This window comes from Heterocephalus glaber, unplaced genomic scaffold (genome assembly GCF_053883595.1).
Source record: "Heterocephalus glaber isolate CG9 unplaced genomic scaffold, H.glaber_assembly_v1.0 deba00000071, whole genome shotgun sequence".
Taxonomy (NCBI): Eukaryota; Metazoa; Chordata; class Mammalia; order Rodentia; family Bathyergidae; genus Heterocephalus; species Heterocephalus glaber.
This window is the reverse complement of record NW_028258137.1, coordinates 29,007,780-29,026,982: the sequence shown is the minus strand read 5'-3', so window position 1 is coordinate 29,026,982 and position 19,203 is coordinate 29,007,780. Positions and strand designations below refer to the sequence as shown.

General features: G+C 48.0%; 2 protein-coding genes across 2 annotated transcripts in view; one reads left to right on the top strand and one right to left on the bottom strand.

Annotated features, from left to right (window-relative positions):
* The window catches only part of Bbs2 (Bardet-Biedl syndrome 2), a 116,925-nt gene that overhangs the window by 78,945 nt on the left and 18,777 nt on the right, over positions 1 to 19,203 (bottom strand). Inside the window, exon 2 of the mRNA XM_087184739.1 lies at positions 14,941 to 15,072. The gene's annotated coding sequence lies outside the window, so the exon portion shown is untranslated. The remainder of the gene's footprint in view (positions 1 to 14,940; positions 15,073 to 19,203) is intronic.
* Mt4 (metallothionein 4) lies at positions 7,895 to 10,108 on the top strand. Its single transcript, XM_087185716.1, has 3 exons — positions 7,895 to 7,996; positions 9,367 to 9,432; positions 9,911 to 10,108. Exons 1-3 carry the CDS (start codon positions 7,966 to 7,968, stop codon positions 10,000 to 10,002), a joined length of 189 nt encoding a protein of 62 aa, XP_087041842.1. The 5' UTR covers positions 7,895 to 7,965; the 3' UTR covers positions 10,003 to 10,108.

Below are 19,203 nucleotides of genomic sequence, written 5' to 3'. Positions count from 1 at the left end.
AGCATGTCTGAGGGTGTACAGAAAACAGATGGAGAATCTGGGATTGGACCCAAGCCTGAAGGACTGCAGCCTATGAGAGCTTCACTGAGCTCTCTCTTGCTAGGGTGTGAAAGGCTAATGAGACATGCACCGTCAGCGTGAGGAAGCTAGACCTGACTCATTGGATGTCAATAGCTGATGATGCTGGAGGCGGTGATTTACAAATTACTCTTTAATGAGAAGCCACTATATTTCTTCGCATAGACTGGATGGGCAAACATTTCCAAGTCTGAATATAGGAGATGTTGGAGAAGGTGGTAGGGGCAATGGGGACTCTCAGAAATTGCTAGAGAGTGTGTAACTTGGTATGAGGTCTCTGGAGAGCAATTTTCCCCTGCAGCCTCACCATCCTCTTTCTGGGGATGAGTGCACCTTGCACGCTCATCTGTATGACTGGAGGGAGATGGTCCCTGCATTGGTTTTAAAATAGAGAAGGTGTGGAAAAAACCTACAAGTCTGTCAGAAGGGGACCAGAGAAGTAAACTGTGACATCTTCCTATGATATGATGGTGTAGTTTAGTCATGCTTCAATGTGGGTGGATCTCAAAAACATACTGGGGGCCGGGGATTTAGCTTAGTGGTTCCGGCGCCTGCTGCGCAAGCACAAGGTCCCGAATTTGATCCTCAAAACCAAAAAAAAAAAAACTGGGGCCCAAGACAGGTACTTACATTATGGTACCAGTTGTGTACTTTTTAAAACACACAAGGCAATGCAATACACAGGTCATGTATGATCACATCTGTAGAAAAGTATAAAAATAAGAATAGGAAGGACACACATGAACTTTATCATCGACTTCCTTAAGGAAAGAAGGGAAGAAGATAAAAAAGACTTTGATAGATTATTTTAACAATTGAGCATCTATTATATACCATGCACTTTTATTTGTTTTTTGTTTTGAGGTACGGTCTTGCTATGTTGCCCAGGCTGTTCTTGAGCTTGGGATCCTCCTACCTCAGACTCCCAAGTAGCTGGGATTACAGGTGTGTGCCACCATGTGCACCTTACCAGCTACTTCTAGATACAGTATACAGCAGGAATGAAATCCCTGCCTGCGTGGAACTTACATTTGGAAAAGGAATCAGACAATAAACAAGATGAATAAGCAAAATACACAGTATGTCTCATGGAGATAAGTACTAAGGAAGAAAAAAAAAGCAAAAAGGCAGGCAAGAAGTCTTAAAGGAGAAGGCAGACATTTTAGATAAGGTAGCCCTCACCTGAATAAGCTGAGCAGATGTACATGGGAAGATTCTGGAGATGTGCAAAGGCCCTGGGGCTCTGAGGAGGCAGAGAGGCTGGAGTGGAACAAGGATGGGGAGAGTTGTAAGAGACAAAAACAGAGGGCAAGGGGGCCATCAAGGGTTACTAAGAACTTTGCCATTTACTCAGTGACATGGAAATCCTCTGAAGAATTCGGAGAACAATGGGAAGAACAACGACAGGGCACGACTTTTAGTAAGATCACTCAGAGTTGTAGGCCAAATACAGAGGATGGGGAGGTTAAGAGGATGGGCAGCAGTAAGGGACGTACGCACGGGGGAGACCAGTTAGGAACGGAGCGCTGAATCTAGGCAGCAGATGATGGTGGCCCCAACCAGTGGCAGCTGTGGGGGCAGACGAGCCCTGGGGAAGATCTGGAAGGAGCCTAGGGGGATGAACCAAGCTTCAGATGTTGTTTGGCCTCCATGTGCGGCCAGAAATATGAGCCTGGAGTTCAGAAGAGAGGCCCAGGCTGGAAAGATAAGCTAGGAGTCACCAGCACATAGATGATGTTTAAAGCCAAGGGCCTGGTAATTTTTTTATTTCTTCTAATTAAAAGAGTGGAAGCAAACATGACAATGTTGACATCTGTTAATGCTGGGTGGTAGGTACAGTACTCTTTGTACTTTTTAGTATGTTTGAGTTTTTTCTAATAAAAAAATGATTAATAAACAGTTTATAAAGCCACACAGGCTTCAAACAGCTGAACAATTCGCTCACAAGTGCTTCAGATCTAAAGAGTGGGTGCTAGCAACAAGTGAGAGCAAAGTTCAAATTCCTCCTCCAACCAGCCTAAGTTTAGTGACTGAGGGGTTCGCCCCATCCCTCTGGTCTCCTGGGTCCTCATCTGAACAAGAAGCATCTGGTCCCTGGTTTCTCAATGTTCTTCTAGTGTTGGCCGTGTAAGATTCAAGGTGATGGGCATACTTCTGTCTACTCTGATTGTGTTCCTACATCTCATGCCTAGTTCTATATATATAAGGCCAGAACCACCCTATAAGAGGGCTCTGTAGGTGGAAGGTCGACTTGTCCTCCAAATGAGACAGTTAGGGACTACCATGGTGGCATCATGGTGGCACAAAGATGGGACAAAAGGCCAGGACAACAAAATAAGCCCATGGGTGCAGTAAACTATTACCCTTTGCAGTGTGACTTATTTCAACAGAGCCACCATGAGACTCTGAGAAAACCATGAAAGCAGAGTTTGGGCATAAAATGAGCCTTCTAGCTTCCTTGCTCTTAGTTAACTTAAAATTACTAATTTCAGAGGTCACACTGTGGAACAACACATTATCAGAGTCCCACTGACTGTGGGTTAAGATAACAGTTAACTTGAGTTAGATTCCACTTGCCCCAGCATGTGACATATTGGTCACTTAAGGAATGATCCAAGAGCTTGGCCGATCACCCATTGGAACTGGTGGTGTGTTTCTTCCACCTGACCTGTGTTTCCCCAGCAGCTCAAGCACTGAAAGTCCTTCAGCCTTGTTGTAAGGCCAGTGTGTACACACAGATGAGGACCCCAGCTGCAAGCGTAACTCAGCAGTTCCTGAGTGAAGCTAACCTCCCTTGAGCACACCAAGTACAAGGCCGGGGTGGGAAAGCACCAGATACAGGAAAATTTAACAGCTCTGGAAAGAGTTGACCATGCCACTTGTTAGTCCAAGTCCATCACAAAAAGCAACATCTTTCGAAACCATGGCCCTCAGGAATGGCAATAACACAAAACCCTTGAACTTGTGCATGAATACTATACCCTCAAAGAGGGTCAACAGCTTTCATCAGAATTTTTTTTTTTTTTTAGCACCGGGGATCGAACTCCGGTCCTTCCGCTTGCAAGGCAGGCAGCGGAACCACTAAGCTAAATCCTCGGCCCTCATCAGAATTTTAAAAGACTCTTGGAATCTCCTAAGAAGGCTACAAGATCACTTCTCCATATAAATATTTTTCTTTCTTTCTTTCTTTCTTTCTTTCTTTCTATCGTTCATTCTTCCTTCCTTCCTTTCTCTTTCTTTCTTTAATTAGGATACTTAATAATTAAATAATAATACATTATATAATACTTAATAATTACATTCATCTGGGAAAATTGGTTTTTTATGTTACATATGATATTTTGATAATTTTTGATACCTTTTTCTCCCTGAAATACTTATTTTCTAAGTGTGAGTTTAAGCTGTGCATGCCAGCCTTCACATGTTCTTGGCGTGGCATGTAGCTTCCTGATTTCATGCTGCTGTCCAGAGATCAGCAGCTGAGAAACAGAACATCCACCTGGGCCTGACGCTGCTCCTTCCCAGGCTCTTGAAGCAGAGCTGTTAAAAAGAACTAGCACAGCCTTGGCACTGCTCAACCTGGACCAGCCTCACCAATGCTGCATGTTTGTTTCAAACTGCACAGCCCAGAAATTGGGAAATATTTAAAAATGAGAGGATAAGGTTTTGATGTTTCAGTCAATTGGGGTCATAAGCAATGTCACACTGGAAATCTTCCAAGGAGGAAGACAAGGCTGGCACAGCCAGTGAGAAGGGAGGAGAGATGGCTCAGATAGGGTGAGGGAGGATCCCTTCCTCTCTCTGGGCTCACTTGCTTGGACCTGTCCTTGCTAGAATCAGACCATCAGAGACCACCATGAGGACAAAGGGCAGGCACGGCACACTTCTGGGACTTAACTCAGGATCATTAACCCTTCAGAGCATGGTTCATGTTCCTCCCAACCCTCACTCTTCCAAGTTGCCTTTGCCATAGCATCTTCAAGAATCAACTTGATGAGGGGCTGGGGATTTAGCTCAGTGGTTCCACTGCCTGCCTCGCAAGCGGAAGGACCCGAGTTCGATCCCAAGGACCAAAAAAAAAAAAAAAAGAATCAACTTGATGAGAGAACAGAATTGTTGGGAACCCCAGAGGGACCATGGACAAGCAAACTCCCAGACCTTTACCCTGTTACTCATTAAAGGCATGACTTGTGTTTTCTCCTGAGGTAGATGGGGACTAAAAAGCTGCTTTTGTTTAAAAAAAAAAAATCACCATAGAAACAAACCAAAACTAATGATTTGCCATGCATAACAGCTCATCCCAATAATCCTAGCACTCTGGGAGGCTGAGGCAGGAGGACTTCAAGTTCATACCCAGTTTGGGCAACATACTAACTAAACAAGGCCCTGTATCACAATTTTTAAAAGGGGGAGGGGATGGGGATGTAGCTAGTGTAAAGGTGCCCGGATAAATCTTCAGTACCAGTGGGGGAAAAATGACTCTACTTGGGAGTACAGATGCCCGACAGGGGGACTAAAAACAGCACAAAGCTTGGCATCTCTTCCTTCATGTGTATCTGCCTACTTTATTACCTAAATTTTGAGTCAGGAGCGAGTCATGTGTGGCACAAGTCTCCCATCCCAGCACTTGGTGGGAGGTGGGGAGGGTGAGAGGAGAGGATGACAAGTCTGAGCTCAGCCTTGGCTACATAGTGAGTTCAAGGTCAGCCCGGACTACATGGTGCCACCTCGTCTAAAAACAAAGCAAAGCAAAACACAACACTTTGAGCCAGATCCTTACTCAGGTCTGTGTGTAAGCAGGCTAATCATTTAGGGAGTTCCTGAAAACTGGTAATATAAGGTTTACTAGCCTTAAATTTACCTAACCTATCTCATGCTCTCCAAGATTGAGGACACCAAGATGAGAGATTTGCAGGGACAACAGCCTGCACCAGACCCTTTGGAATGGGTGCCCAGGAGCCTCCAGTCATTGCCCCAAACCTGCAGTCACCTGGGATCCTTGGATAGTGGCAGAGCCTCTGCAAAACCGACCACCCCACACACCCTGTCCCTTGGCAGGAGCGATCATGTCATGGCAACAGGACAGCCCCGTAAGACATAAGGACTTCTCTAGAATTCTAAAATCAGAACGAGATAGTGATGAGCCAGATCCAAGCCCACCCCAGCAACCCATAAAAGCTGGCCTCTTTCTTGTTAACAGTCTGATCTTGCCGTGGTCTGAGCCTGAAGATGACCCTTCTTTGTCTCTTCCCTACTCCCTTTGTCCTCCATAGATTATGGAGTATTGTAGACCCTGGATGGCACAGCTTCAGGAGACAGTTACATTGTGTATCCTTCCTTGTTTCCTTCCTGCACATGCCCTGATCATGAAGCAATCACGCTACATTCTGTCTAGGCCCTGTAGGCCATGTAGCACTATTTGCCCCATCTTCTCTTCCTGTTTGCCTTCCACTATAAATAAGGAGCGTGTGGTGCTCCAGGCGGCCATTAGCTCATCAGGCTATGGTCCCAGCTGGTCCCAGTTATCAAGAATAATCTTGGTCTCTCTGTCTTCTTTTCTTCACCTCCCAGGGCCCTCCCCAGCTTCAGACAGCTCGGGTCGCCCGCATGATCTCAGTTGGAACTGTTCCTCCTTCAGTTTTCGCTTCAAGACAAAATCCCTTCCCTACTTTCACTTATGTTCCAGTGTATGCTCTTACCTTTAATTCACACTGTCACTGCAGTTTTCCTTTCTATTATTACAGAAGCAAAGACTCATACTGCTGTGGGCTTCCTGGACTGAGATTTGCTCCTGACTTTCAGACAGATTGGTTTTTACTCACCTCAGGCTAAGTACCCTGCACAGTGTCTGGAGCTTGCGTGACTGAATTTGCAGGTTCTTTTTCCACTTGGTACTGTTCACAAATAATCAAATAGTCCAGTCCTGGAAGCAGACAGGACATTTTATTAAATGGTCAATGAATGGAGAAGGGGTTCTCTCATTCTCAAGGCACCTTCTCTCTGAGCGACTCTAGGGTCTGGGTTTTTATTAGACTGGGTTAGGAGCTAGTGCGGTGTGTGCTGTCACAGGAGCTTTTCATAGAAAATGAAATTTCCAGGAATCAGGGAGCCACTTCTTTTCTTCCTTAATTTGGTTAGAGTGTGATCTGTCATCAGACTATGCTGTGAACACCTTTACGTCAGGGACCATTCCTGACTCACTACAATCCTGCCTCTACTCCAATGTCTGTCAAAGTGCCCTTCTGATGACAATGGCGCCAAATCCTATCTCCTCTTTAGAATTTCTTGGCTCAAATCTATGGTTTGAGCTGAGTGCAATGACATCTGCCTATAATCCCAGCACTTTGGGAGGCTGAGGGGAGTTTGAGCCCAGCCAGGGCAACTTAGTGACTTAGGGAAACCCTGTCTCAAAATGAAAAATAATGAAGGGCTGGAGATATGGCTCAATGCAAAGGCCTCGGGTGCAGTGCGCAGTAACACACACATACACACACAAATCCTTGGTTCTGTGGATCACATTGAGGCCCTGAAGGTCCTTGTGGATGACGGATGGAGAACTCACCAAGCAGAGGCCTGGGAGGAACTGAGGTACTGTCTCTACTGCTTATGGTCAGGCCCCATTTGTTCTTTTCTGACTAGCGACAACCCTTCCGAGCAGAATTCTCAGTGTGCCACATGCAGGAGATCCATCCATTTCTCCATCCCTCATTTTCACTCATTCACTCGCTTATTCATTTGTTCACTTATTCATTCACTCTTACTCATGTCTTTAGTCATTGTAGTATTCACTGGATTCTTTCCTGCAACATGCCTCAACCATTGTGCAGAACACTTGGCAGGCAGGGAGATGCTGCAGACACTAGTCTTTCCCCTTTGACCTCTCACCACGGGACTGGTGGGTAAGATCCTGCCTACCTGCTTAGCCTTCTGTTTAAATAATCATACAGTGGAGCGGGAAGGAGTAAAGGGCACGAGAAATGTGCAAGCATGAGGGAGAATATAGAGAGATTACTTCCAGCCCAGAGAGGGAGAGATCAGAGGCAGCTTTCTGGAGAAAGAGGATTCAGCTTGGGGCAAATTTCTGTATGGGGGCTGGGTGAGAGCAGCAGCTGTGGGGAGATTTGGAGTCCCAAGATCTGAGGGGTACCTTCCATAGGCTGAAAGGTAGGCAGCTGCCTTTGTCGAAGAATGGGATTGTGATGGAGATTGGGGGCTGGTTAAATCTCCCCCAAGTCCTCTCTTATTTTTATGACTCTACCTGTGGTCTAGAAGGACATGTTGGAAACTCCAGAGGAGCACATTCCCCTGATTTTCCACCCTCTCACCCTGATAAGGGCTTTCAGAGACACCCAGGGGAAAGAGAATGAGGCTCTGGAGCATGGCAGGAGCACCCCTGAAGAAGGAGGAACAGAAATGGTAGAGGACTGGGCTGGGGATTTAGCTCAGTGGAGCTGTGCCTGCCTCACAAACACAAGGTCCTGAATTTGATCCCCGGTACCAGGAAAACAAACAAACAAACAAGAAATGGTAGATAATAGAGGAGTGTGCAGGACTTGGAGACTGGATGCACATAGCTGCCAATTTCAGCCTGAGCCTGGTTCCCTGATACCTTAGCAGGTGGAGTGGGAGCAGCCACCTGTACCCTTTTGTGACAAGCCACCCAAGAGACTACTGCTCCATCTGTCCTTTGGGCTCCTCTGCCTGCTCTCCCCAACCCCCAGTCTAGAGTGTCTGGCTGGGCCGTGTGCAGGGCGTCTGGCCCCAGGGAGAGGTGGGGTGAGCTGCACTCCACACCTACGCGGCTATAAATAGGGAGCCTGTGGCTGCTCCTCACCCTCCCTTCTTCAGTCTTCACACACAGGAGCTGTTCACACACACACCTGGACCATGGACCCTGGGGAATGCACCTGCATGTCTGGTGAGTGAGACCGCCCACCTGAGGTCCTGGGACCTTGCACTAGCATCCTATGTGGAGCATGCAGGAACCTGATTTGCTAGAACTGATGGTCCTGACACAGCAGATGGCTGAGAAGGGCACCTGAAAACCTAGGTCCTTCTAGCTGCAGGTCTCTAGGGGCTGCTACCAGAGTCCAGGCATGAGCTCTTTCTGGCCCAGAACCTGGCCACGTGGTTTGGGTCCATTGGTGCCATTCACTCATCTGCACTGCATATTTCAGGGTCTCAGCTTCGTTAGCTATGTATGGAGGTTACAAATCTCCCCTGCTGCCTTTATCCCAGGGTTGTCATGAGACTGCAAAAATCATTAAGCACTTGCAAGTGTCAGGGGAGCCCATGTGGACCTTGGAGTCTCTAAAAGTGCTCACTGCCATGGAAGCCTGTTACCCAGGGGTGAGGTTGGGGTTCACAGCCATCCTGGGCTTCACAAGCTTGGAAGACGGTATCTAGAAGTGTCAGGAGCGTCTCTCATCCTTGACAGTGCACTTCTGTACCAAAAACTTGCTAAACAGACATAACCTTTAGCATTTTGTAACACAAAATGACAGGATGAGTCAAAAAGGAGACAATCTTGGCAGATCATAGAAAGAAAACAAGGCACGGTGCTCATTTTGGGCTTGCTTATGTCCCCTGCCCTTTCTCCTTTCTGCTCAGGGTCTCCATGTTGCCTTGCACTGGTGAGGAAGGGATGAAAGGCTTAGCAATTCCCAGAGGAACCCTGGGCTTCCTGGAGCCTACCCAGTCTAGTGGTTCTCAGTCCTGATTATACATCAGAATCTTCTGGTTGCTTTTTTCTTTTTCTTTCTTTCTTTCTTTCTTTCTTTCTTTCTTTCTTTCTTTCTTTCTTTCTTCCTTCCTTCCTTCCTTCCTTCCTTCCTTCCTTTCCTTCCTTCCTTCCTTCCTTCCTTCTTTCCTTCTTTCTTTCTTTCTTTCTTTCTTTCTTTCTTTCTTTCTTTCTTTCTTTTCTTTCTTTCTTTTTTTTTTTTGGTACCGGGGATCACCTCTGGGTTGCTTTTTAAAAACATTGATTCTCTTTCTCACCCAGACTGATGGATCAGACCATCTCAGGGGTTGGGCCCATGAATGTGCATTTTAACAAACTCCAGGTGAGGTTCATAGGGCCATTCCAGTTCCTGTCCACGGCCTGTGGGTGGAACCACGATGCTGAACAGTCCCCAACACTGGGTTGTCTGAAGCAATGCCACTCTCTTGTTCCCAAGCAAGCTTCCCAAGCACAGCCCAGCAGCACTGCCACTGTGACAGTCTGCAGCAGACCTTGTGTTCTACTCCATCTCTGTCCTCATAGTCATGGTGCTGTGTCCTCTCTTCTAGGAGGAATGTGTGTCTGTGGAGACAACTGCAAATGCACAACTTGCAACTGTAAAACATGTCGCAAAAGTGAGTATGGAGACCTAGAGAGGTCTGATCCCTCATCCTGCACCATCCAGCCATGATGTGTTGGAGGGGGTTCTGGATGCCTTTTACCCATTTGGGAGGGATCTGAAATGAAACTGGAGTGGATGATCCCCAGAGTCAGAGATCCCCAGGGCTACAGCCAACCGAGGCAGGAAGGGATCCATGGTGTCTGGAGCAGAAAGAAGACTGAGGAGAAGTTCCTTCCTGTCCAGTGGAAAGGGGATGCAGCACTGTCCTGGAGCCACGAGCCCTGGGTTCTAGTCTTGTATCTTCCACTGTCCATGACCTTGGCAAACCTGTTCTCTCTGGGCCTCTGATGGACCCTAGATGACTCCTGAGATCCCTTCCAGCTAACATCCCACAACCTCCTGTTCCAGGGTTTGTGCTAATGTGCATTGGGGCAGGGGTACGATGGAAGTGTGGACCTAAAGCTAATTTATCCATCTTCTAATCCTTTTAGGCTGCTGTCCTTGCTGCCCCCCAGGCTGTGCCAAGTGTGCCCGGGGCTGCATCTGCAAAGGGGGCTCTGACAAGTGCAGCTGCTGCCCCTGAAACCCATTAATTGTGGGAAAGATCCTGGGAAGTGTCTGTACAGCGCATGAGTCAAACAGTTGAAATGATTGTACAATAAATTGTGCTTTTTATATATTTGCCCAAATGTGGTGTTGGTGACATTCATGTAAAGTGGTTGGAGCAATAACGTTTTCACTTGTGGTTGTTTGGTGTTTCAGAGCACGGTTTTACCCGAACCCAGCAGGACCCAGAAAGGCTGGCCCTGGGGCCTATCCCACAGCTGCCATCTGCCCACCTCCTGCAGATGGCTGCTTGCTGCAAATGCTTTCTCCTGCTGCATGAGCATTCTGGACCCCTGCACGAGGTGGCCAACAACAGGGGAGTTAATGCCCCAGGAACAGCCACGACCAATGACAAACAGAAGTTGGTGGATAAATACCCAGCATTTCCCACCTGCAGTGGGACAGCTCTGAGACTTTTTCTGTACTATCTCCCAGAAGTCTCCAGAAGCACTGAATACCACCAGTATCAATGGCAGTAACTTGCTCATGAATCTCATGGCACCCTCCCTCCCTCCCTCCCTCCCTCCCTCCCTCCCTTCCTTCCTTCCTTGCTATACTTCCTCATTCCCTTGCTATGGCTTCCGAGGATCTCCACCCAAAGAAACTACTTTGGGTACAGAGGCTGCTGTGGAGGTAACCCAATTGTAGCCTGACTTTTCTGTCAGTCCAGGGTTGGTCCATAATGTCTTAAGTAAACAACCTGGTTAGTGGACTTGAGTGCTGAATCAATCATAAACTGTGTCTCTGTGTGTCTAAAAAATAAAAATCCCAAAGGCCAACACTTAGAGGGCATTAGTGGGCCTGGTTTAGTTATTTGGGTCGTCTCAGGACTGGGTGACCAGGTAGGCATCAACCAGGAGGAGAAGCTGGTAGATGTGGAGAAACAATGTCACCTGCAGACTTCCCAACAAATGACTTGCTAGATAGACAGCAAGAAGGCAGAAGTCCCTGGAGGCTGACCCTGGAGAGAGGGATACCTCTGCCTCTCATCCACACCATGGCCACTGCAGAGCTCTGAGGCTGTGTATTCATGCCACCAAGGACCTGAACAGCACCTTCCCGTCCACCAGCTGCTGTCAAACAGCCCTGAGGTGCCGAAGTGGGTGAGAATGGAGCCTCCTCCGAGGTCACAGGGAAGCTCAGGGAGGCTTGGGGTTGGGGTTCAGTTGGCAGGAGGAGGAGCAGGATTAACCCTATACTTCCTGGTGATGAGCACTTTCCTAATTTGCACTGTCATCAGCTCTTTTGGAAAGCAGTTGGAGCTTCCCTGGACAGGTTTTTCACTTTCCACCCATGAACCAGGATCATGGTGCACCCAGGAGAGGGTGCGGCCTTTGGAGGCAGACATTCCACTCCTCCCTGGCTGTGTGACCTCGGCCAAGTCATTTATCTTCTTTTTTCACCCCAGTATGGGGATTGAGCCCAGGGCTCTCCCACTGAGCTATGCCTCTAGCCCTTTTTAAAAATTTGAGACAAGTTTTCTGTAAGTCATTACATTGCACAGGCTGGGTTTGAACTTGGGATCCTCCTGCCTCAGACTTGCAGAGTGCTGGGATTGCAGACATGCACTACCAGGGTGGCTTCATTTATCCTCTTGATGCTCAATTCCCTCATCTATGAAGTATACTTTCCTCACAGGGTTAAAGAGAAAAACTGTAGCAGAGTATCCTTGCACATAGCAGGCATCCCACAAACAGGGTTTTGGGGGTTTTTTTGGTACCAGGGATTGAATTCGGGACCTTGTGCTTGTGAGGCAGGCAGCAGAACCACTGAGCTAAATCCTCGCCCCTCAAACAGGGTTTTTAGTGAGGCTGCAGCCCATCTTAAGCTTCTGCCTATTAATCTCCCTGCCAAGGTCTCTCTCTACAATTGCACAGGTCTCCATCACCTTGGAAAGGGCGCCGTGCTCTCAGTTATACCTTCCAGGAAGCAGAGCAGTCCCTCCTGCCTCCAGCGAGCAGTACAGCCCCACAGGATGCCATCCCACCCACCTCCACCAAAGGCCTTGGAGTGGCTGCCCTGGACAATCTGGTTTCCCCCAATCACATCCTTGAAATGGAGAATCAGCACTCAGATTCTCATTTAGTGATAGTAACACCAATAAATATATTTATTAAGTACCTAACTGTGTGCCGAACACTTAATAAGCAGGAAGCAGTGTGCTAAGCCATTTGTGAACATCATCTCATGGACCCTGCACAAGCAGGACCACAGAGCCAGACAACCAGGGCTCTGGTCTGGGTCCTCTCCTCTGAGACATTCTCTCAGGTTTTTCTCCTCATAGGCTAAGAGTCCAAGGGCCTGAGGAGACTTCATACCCATTCCTCCCCTCGAGCCTCTAGACAGCACCTAGATAAGGTTCTGGACCCCAGATCCTTCCTTCAAGATCTGTCTGACCTCTTCTCTGTGTCTGTCTTTCCCAAAGGGAACCATGTCACCAGTCTGTGCACTCTCAAGTCTCCCCAGGGCCAAGGGCAGCTGTTTCAGAGAAGGGGGATGTGGCCCAGGGATTGGGCCTGTAACTTTTGATGTCTACACAGAGCACGGAACGAGCCAGGGTGGGAAGAGAAGGGGGTGAGCTTCCCCAGGCAAGTCTTCCCTTTTTGCTTCTGCCTCAGGCCCTGCAAATGCTAGGGGCTGACCCCTGCTAACAAGCCTGGAGGAGAATCCTGTTGCAAGTCCCCTTTTACAGACAGGAGGCTGAGGCACAGAGGGTCCAGGGGCTTGCTCCAAGTAATGAGGCGTGTAAGGGCAGGACCGGGACCTGTGTTTGGGCCTGCATGGCTCAGATGCTGACTCTTGCCTATGCTGTGTGGGAGGGGCAGAGAGAAAGCTGTGTGCAACACTGCCCCTGACTACGGAATGAAGGGTCCCTGCCTGGGCCCTGTGCTTTAGAACGCACATACCACAACATGAACAATGCAAATTTATTACAGAGTATGGGGGAGCCCATAACTCAGGGACCGGTCTTTGTCTGGTGTTGTGTGATCAAGTAATCTTAAACATCTGCTCTTACTACTAATACCAGTCAGGCCCCAGGAGAGCACTTCTTCATCTCTTGCCTTTTGTCCTCAAAATAAAAATGGACTACACCGGTGGTGGTGCACCTATGGCAAATGTGACACAGCAAGCTGTTTGTATCATTGAAAGCTCTAAAAGGTTCGCCATTCTTGGACTCTACCAATGCCAAGGGGGTTTATGGACAGTTCCAATGCTAACATCAGAGACAGACACTGTTTTCAAAGTGCAAGGAGGATCTAAGTGATAGAAATGAGAGAAAATACAAATTAACTAACCCACAAGATCCTTTTACTCAAAAAGTAAGGATACAATAGACTCTCATCACAGACCATCACTTCCATTAGTATGACACACTCATGTTTTTACACCTTTTTATATTTGAATTTATGTTAAAGAACATTCATGACTTTATGCTAACTGTAGAAATTACACAAAGCAACTAAGGAATATTTGTAATATTGAGCAATTCATACTGCTTATGTAAACTCACATTGTTGTTAAGTTTGTATATATATTTTATACATTATATATATTATATACATTTATATAGATAAACATGACTGAATGATTGTGTGCCCCAAAATACATCTGTTGAGGCCTAAATCCCCAACATGACAGTGTTTGGAGAGGGGGACCTCAGGACGGAACTAGGTGATGAAAGTAAAGCCATTATGGATGGGAGTAATGCCCAGACACAACAGAGACACAACAGAACAAGAGAACAAGGTGTGTCTGCCATGTCAGGACAGTCAGAAAACAGCCATCCACCGATAAGGACTTGGGTCCTCACCAAACACTGTATCTGTCAGTGCCCTAGTCTCAGCCACTTTGCAAGCATTTCCTGATTTTTAAAAATTCTGTCACACAACCAAATGTGCCTATGGTCTACAGCTACTTGGGAGGCTGAGGCAGAAGGATCACTGGAGCCCAGGAGTTACAGATGACCCTGGGCAACATAGCGAGGCATCTCTCAGGAGTAAATAAATAAACAGCCAACCATATTTAAGTATAGAAGAACTTCTCTGAATGTTTCTTTGTCACAATACTCTGTTGTTATTTTATAAATGAAAGTGTTCCCTGAATATCTCCGATGAGTCACAGGGATTTCATTGCTCAGCTTTCCTTCTGGAAATGATTTCTGCTGCTCTGAGCTGCAGGCAGGCTCTGTGGGTGTGGGCGCAGGTGGGGAGCTGGCAGGCAGGCCTGGCCACCCCTTGGGGCCGAAAGCAGAAGGCTGTCCTCTGTGGGTCAGGCCCTCTCTGAGAGCCCTGGGTCCTCCTCCTCCGGTCCCTTGGTTTCTTCAGAGAAGCCCTCGCAGTCTCAGTCTGGGGGAAACAGTGGAGCTGCTCCCATGGAGGTGGAGGAGGCTGCCCACAGCCAGATCTGCCCAGCCCTCCTGGTTTCTGCCTCTCCCTCTTCTGCTCTCCCACCCTGTCCTTGCTCCACCCAAACAAAGCAAAACAGCAAAACCTCCACAGACTGCTCTCTACTGCTTCCGGGTTCTCTGCTTCCATCTATCCATTAATGGGATTTCACCCAGTCTGGTGTTCCAGAACTATGTTAAAGTCTCTGATCTGTTCATGTACTGCCCAAGCCACCCTCACCCACTCAAATTTTTAAGTAGTTTCTCTTTTCCCTCTTTGTGCTTCTTTATTTTCTTTCAATGGATGTTCAGGGCAAGGAGAGGTAACTCATGAGCTCAGTCTACTGTCTTCAGTGAAAAGTCTGAGCTAGGGCTAGGGATATAGCTCAGTGGTGCCATGCCTGCCTTGAAAGCCCAAGGATCTGAGATCAATGTGTGTGGGGGGGGGAGAAACTGATACCAAGCCCGATACACATTAAAAAGGAATAAGTGTGAGCTAGGCTTCTCATTGGTGTTACTTTTGATCCTCACCACAACCCGGCAGGCAGAGATTACTGTCTCCACTCCAAGGCAAGGAAACTGAGGCTCAGCAGTGAAGACCTTCTTCCCACATCCAGGCAGGACTGGCTGACAAACCAGTCTGAAGACCAGAAGGGAGAAGACCTGGTGGAAAGGAAAAAGGGAGGCAGTGTTCACGCGTTGTCGTGGGAGGGAATAAAGATTTGTGAGAAGAAATACCAAGGAAATAAGAGTTCAGGTCAAGCAAAAGAAGCAGCTGAGTATGGTGGTGCACACCTGTAATTCCAGCACTCTGGGAGGCTGAGGCATGAGGACTGCAAATTCAAGCCCAGCCCTGGCAACTTAGCAAGACTGTTTCAACATAAAAATTAAAAAAGGGATGGGGAAGTTGTTCAGTTCAAAGGCCCTATGCTCTTTCCTCAACATGGGAAAATGGAAGAGAGGAGAGAAGAGCTTTCCCCTGGCAGAGCCTCCTGGAGCAGGCAAGTGCCATGTCTGGGGGCTGACACATCACAGATTTTGTGCCTGTGCTGCCTAAGGGCCAAGAAGGGCCTCAGAGAGGCTGATGGGACTCTATACTCCTGAGGCCACACCTGGCCTGGGGCAGGGACCAGACAGGTGGTGGGAGGGTGAAGCCCAGAGTATGCAGTGCCTCACATAGGCTGCAGGGGGCGCTAAGGTCTGATTGGTGTGGAAAGCAGGTCTGCTACTTGCTAATCTCAGATCCACAGATGTATAAATAGGAGAGTGACACTAGGGTGGCTGTTTATTGAGCCCCTGTTGTGGGTTAAGCAGTCTGCATGAAGAACCTCACTGAATGTTCACCATAACCAAGAGGTAAAACTATTATCACTCCCCGGGAATGAGGAAAACAAATTTAAACTCTGTCTGATACCAACATCATTGCCCATAGGTACATCAGTAGCTGAAGCTGTGAGATTCTGGCAGCCATGTCAGGGAGGTCTGGAGAAGGATGGGCAGAATAGGAAACCCCATTCTGCTCCTGCGTGGGGTGCAGCAGTGCACAATGGAAGAGTCCCTATAGATCAGGGGCCCTGTGGGCTTTTTCTGGAGCCCCAGCTGAAGTGGATTCCTAGCATTCCACCATAACTCTCTCCCTCCAGTCACAGAGCTTTGCCCCAGCCATGAGCAAGAACCAATTTTCTATGAAGGAGTACTCCTTGAATCCCCACCACCCGTACCCCAGTCAGTCAGCTCAGCAACACTCAATCAGGGTTTCACAACACTTCCTTAACCTCCTTACTGATTAGAAGCGTGGACAGGAGTCTAGTCAGTTTTTGCAGGATTACTGATGCAGCTGGGGGTCTCACTCTGCAGTTGGCAAAGTGCCCCTCTTGTCCCTGGCCTATCCTTGCCCTGCTCACCCCAGGGGCTGAACAGTGACTCGGAGACTCCTGAAAATCACGTCATGGTACCACCTGCCTTCTTTTAACAGATGAGGAAATCTGGAAACAGCATAGGCCTTGCCCAAAGTCATAGTCAGACATGTCAGGCCACGCCGATCCCTGTTACAATAGGGGGGTTGTCCCTTAGGGAGCACCCTGTGTTCCAGTCCTTAGAGTCAGGAGCAAACGCTGGGAACCAAGGCATTGGCATAATTGCAGTTGTTGGCTGGGGCCCACCTGGCCACCTTGAGAAATGTGGAGGTAGTCAACAACCCCACCCCACCAACGGTCATCATAAAGGAGCAGAATCTCTTTGTGGTCTTTGGAATTCACACAAAGATGCCGGGTGGTAGCCAAAGGAGGGCAACACAAAGGTGCCCAAAGGACGATACAGGAGAGGGCAGGAAACAGAACCAGCAGCTAAGCTGGATTTCACCACTCAGGTCCCCCGCCCTGTGCAGGGCAATGTTTCCCTGGCTACTGTCCTTGGAGAACCACCTAATTTTAGTTATAATCACATATCAGCTGGCCTAGTATTATACAGAAATTTATTTTCAGAGGAAATCTGTATCACTGCTATTGAGGAGATACTGGATCATTTGCCATAAACAGGGGGTAACCATGGAGATAAATACAGAGACAGTAAAGCAAAGCCATGCAATTTCTAGCTGGGCACCATGGCCTTCTGAGGCCTTTCCTGCCCTCTCCGTGACTCCACTGTCCTTTCTCTGTTGAAAAAGGGATCTGGAGCAGCTTGGCACCAAGCAGAGGCTCTTCGAGGTCATCAGGAAGACTGATAGAAAAGCAAAGGAGGAATAATAACCTTGTAATTTCATAATTTGAGGTTAATTTATAAAATCGTCTCACTGTGGGGCATGGGATTTAGCTCAGTTGCTCTGGGCCTGCCTGTCGAGCCCAAGATCTTGAGTTCAATCCCTGGTACCAGAAACAAAACACAAGAAAACTAAACAAAAAAACCCCAAAAGTAACAAATAAGCCAAAAATTCTTCTTACTTTGTGAAGCTGGACCAATGGAAACAGGGTCAAGAGTTGTGGTTCAAATTGTAGCTTCATTGCAATCTTGCTGTGTGAATTTGACCAAGACCTACGCTGTCTCTGATTTCCTTATCTTCAGAAAAGAGCCAAAAACCAAAAAGCTATGAGTTTCTAAAAGGAATCTCAGGATCACTGCTCAAACCCTTGGCTGCATGGGAAAAAGCCAAGATGGCATGGGGAGAGCAACTCAAGGTTAAGACCCCAGGGGTATTAATCTGCTAACAGTTGGAAAGGCAATGAACCTAGTTACTGCTGCTCACAATGACAGCTACAGGCTCAGAAAGCTGCTCCCTGAAGGGACGAGCTGGGCCCCGTGATATAAAGGGAAGAAGCCTGGGCCTGGCTACGGTCCACGTGGAATGCAGGGTCAGTCCTCACAGGAGAAGTGAGGTCAGAGGTGTGATGCCCTCTGATTCAGGAAACACGTGCAGTATCACAGGCCAGGCTGATGCCTTCCAAACCAGGAGTTGCAGACCATGGAGGGCTGAAGGGGGCCCTTCCAGGAACTGTGGACCCACCTGAGGGTGGACAGAGGAGGAAAGATGACTATCTTTGTTGCAGACCCCAAAATTCTGCAGTTCTCTGAAGTTTGTGTAGGGGATCAAAGCACAATCAACTCCCCAGGAGCATAGTGGGCAGCATGTCTAGTAACTGGAATTCACAGAGAACTGAAGATATCAAAGCAGCCTGAGGAGCATTATACTTAGATTATCTAAGTCCTGGCTCTGACACCAGGACAAGATGCTGAATCTCTCTGAGCCTCAGTTTCTCCACTTACAAAAATAGTGTTAATAGTATCAACGTAAGGGTCATTGGAAAGAGTGAATAACATAACGTGAAGTGCTTAGCCTCACACGGTGCTCAACATGGTGCTTGGTTCTGGTAAACCCCAGCAAATGGAAAACATTATCCATAGAAGCCTCAGGAAGTCATCTGATCTACTCTTTTGAAAACCCAGGCCCAATCTGGGGAGTTTCCAACCTCCTTGGCAAGCTGGAGCTAGAAACCACGGGGCTCCCGGACCAGTGACCCATCTCCAGCTTTAGCTGCCCTGTGGATGAAATTGTTTCTTCAACATTTATTCTACTAATACATCCAGACAACTCCAAGACTTTACTAAAGATAGTTCTGTATGAAAACTCCCTATTGTACACTCTTATCAGGGTCCCAAGATGCTGGCCAATTCTTGGGTCCCAGTACGTAAATTGGGCAACCCTTTGAGAACAAAGCAACAGTCTTAATTCTGCTCTGGATCAATTTCAACATGGGTGTGGGACTTGCTGGGCTCCTTGCTTTTCTCTGAGATCATCCGGGGATTTTCCACCCCTTGGTTGGTGTGACCCTGCATGATCTCCACCTCTCAGTCTACCTGGGCTCACCTGTTGGCCCCAAGCTGATTGTAAAGATTAAAGTCTCTGCAAGCACCCTTCTCTTAGCAAGTACCTGCATTGTGTGCAGGGCCTGGAGGGAGGACTGGTGTGTGTGACTCAGCTGGTTCCAGTCACATAGCAAGTGGAGGACACTGAGCCCCTCTCCTAGCTGTCCTCTTCTCTCCTTGCCCCCAAATTCCATGCCCCGGGGGCTGCTGGATGGCCCTGTCTTTTGAAGACAGCATCTCCACTTCAGCAGGTCTCGCACTCTTGACATGCTCAGCCCCAAAGGAGCCTCCTTGGCACCAGCCCTGGAAGGCAGGAGGGGTGGCAACCGCACAGTTCATGTCGCTGTTCCAACATCACCTTGGCATAGGATGTCAGAATTCCAGCAGCTGGTCGGGGAGGTGAGGGTTGTTCCCAGAACTGGATCTGGGTCTGGA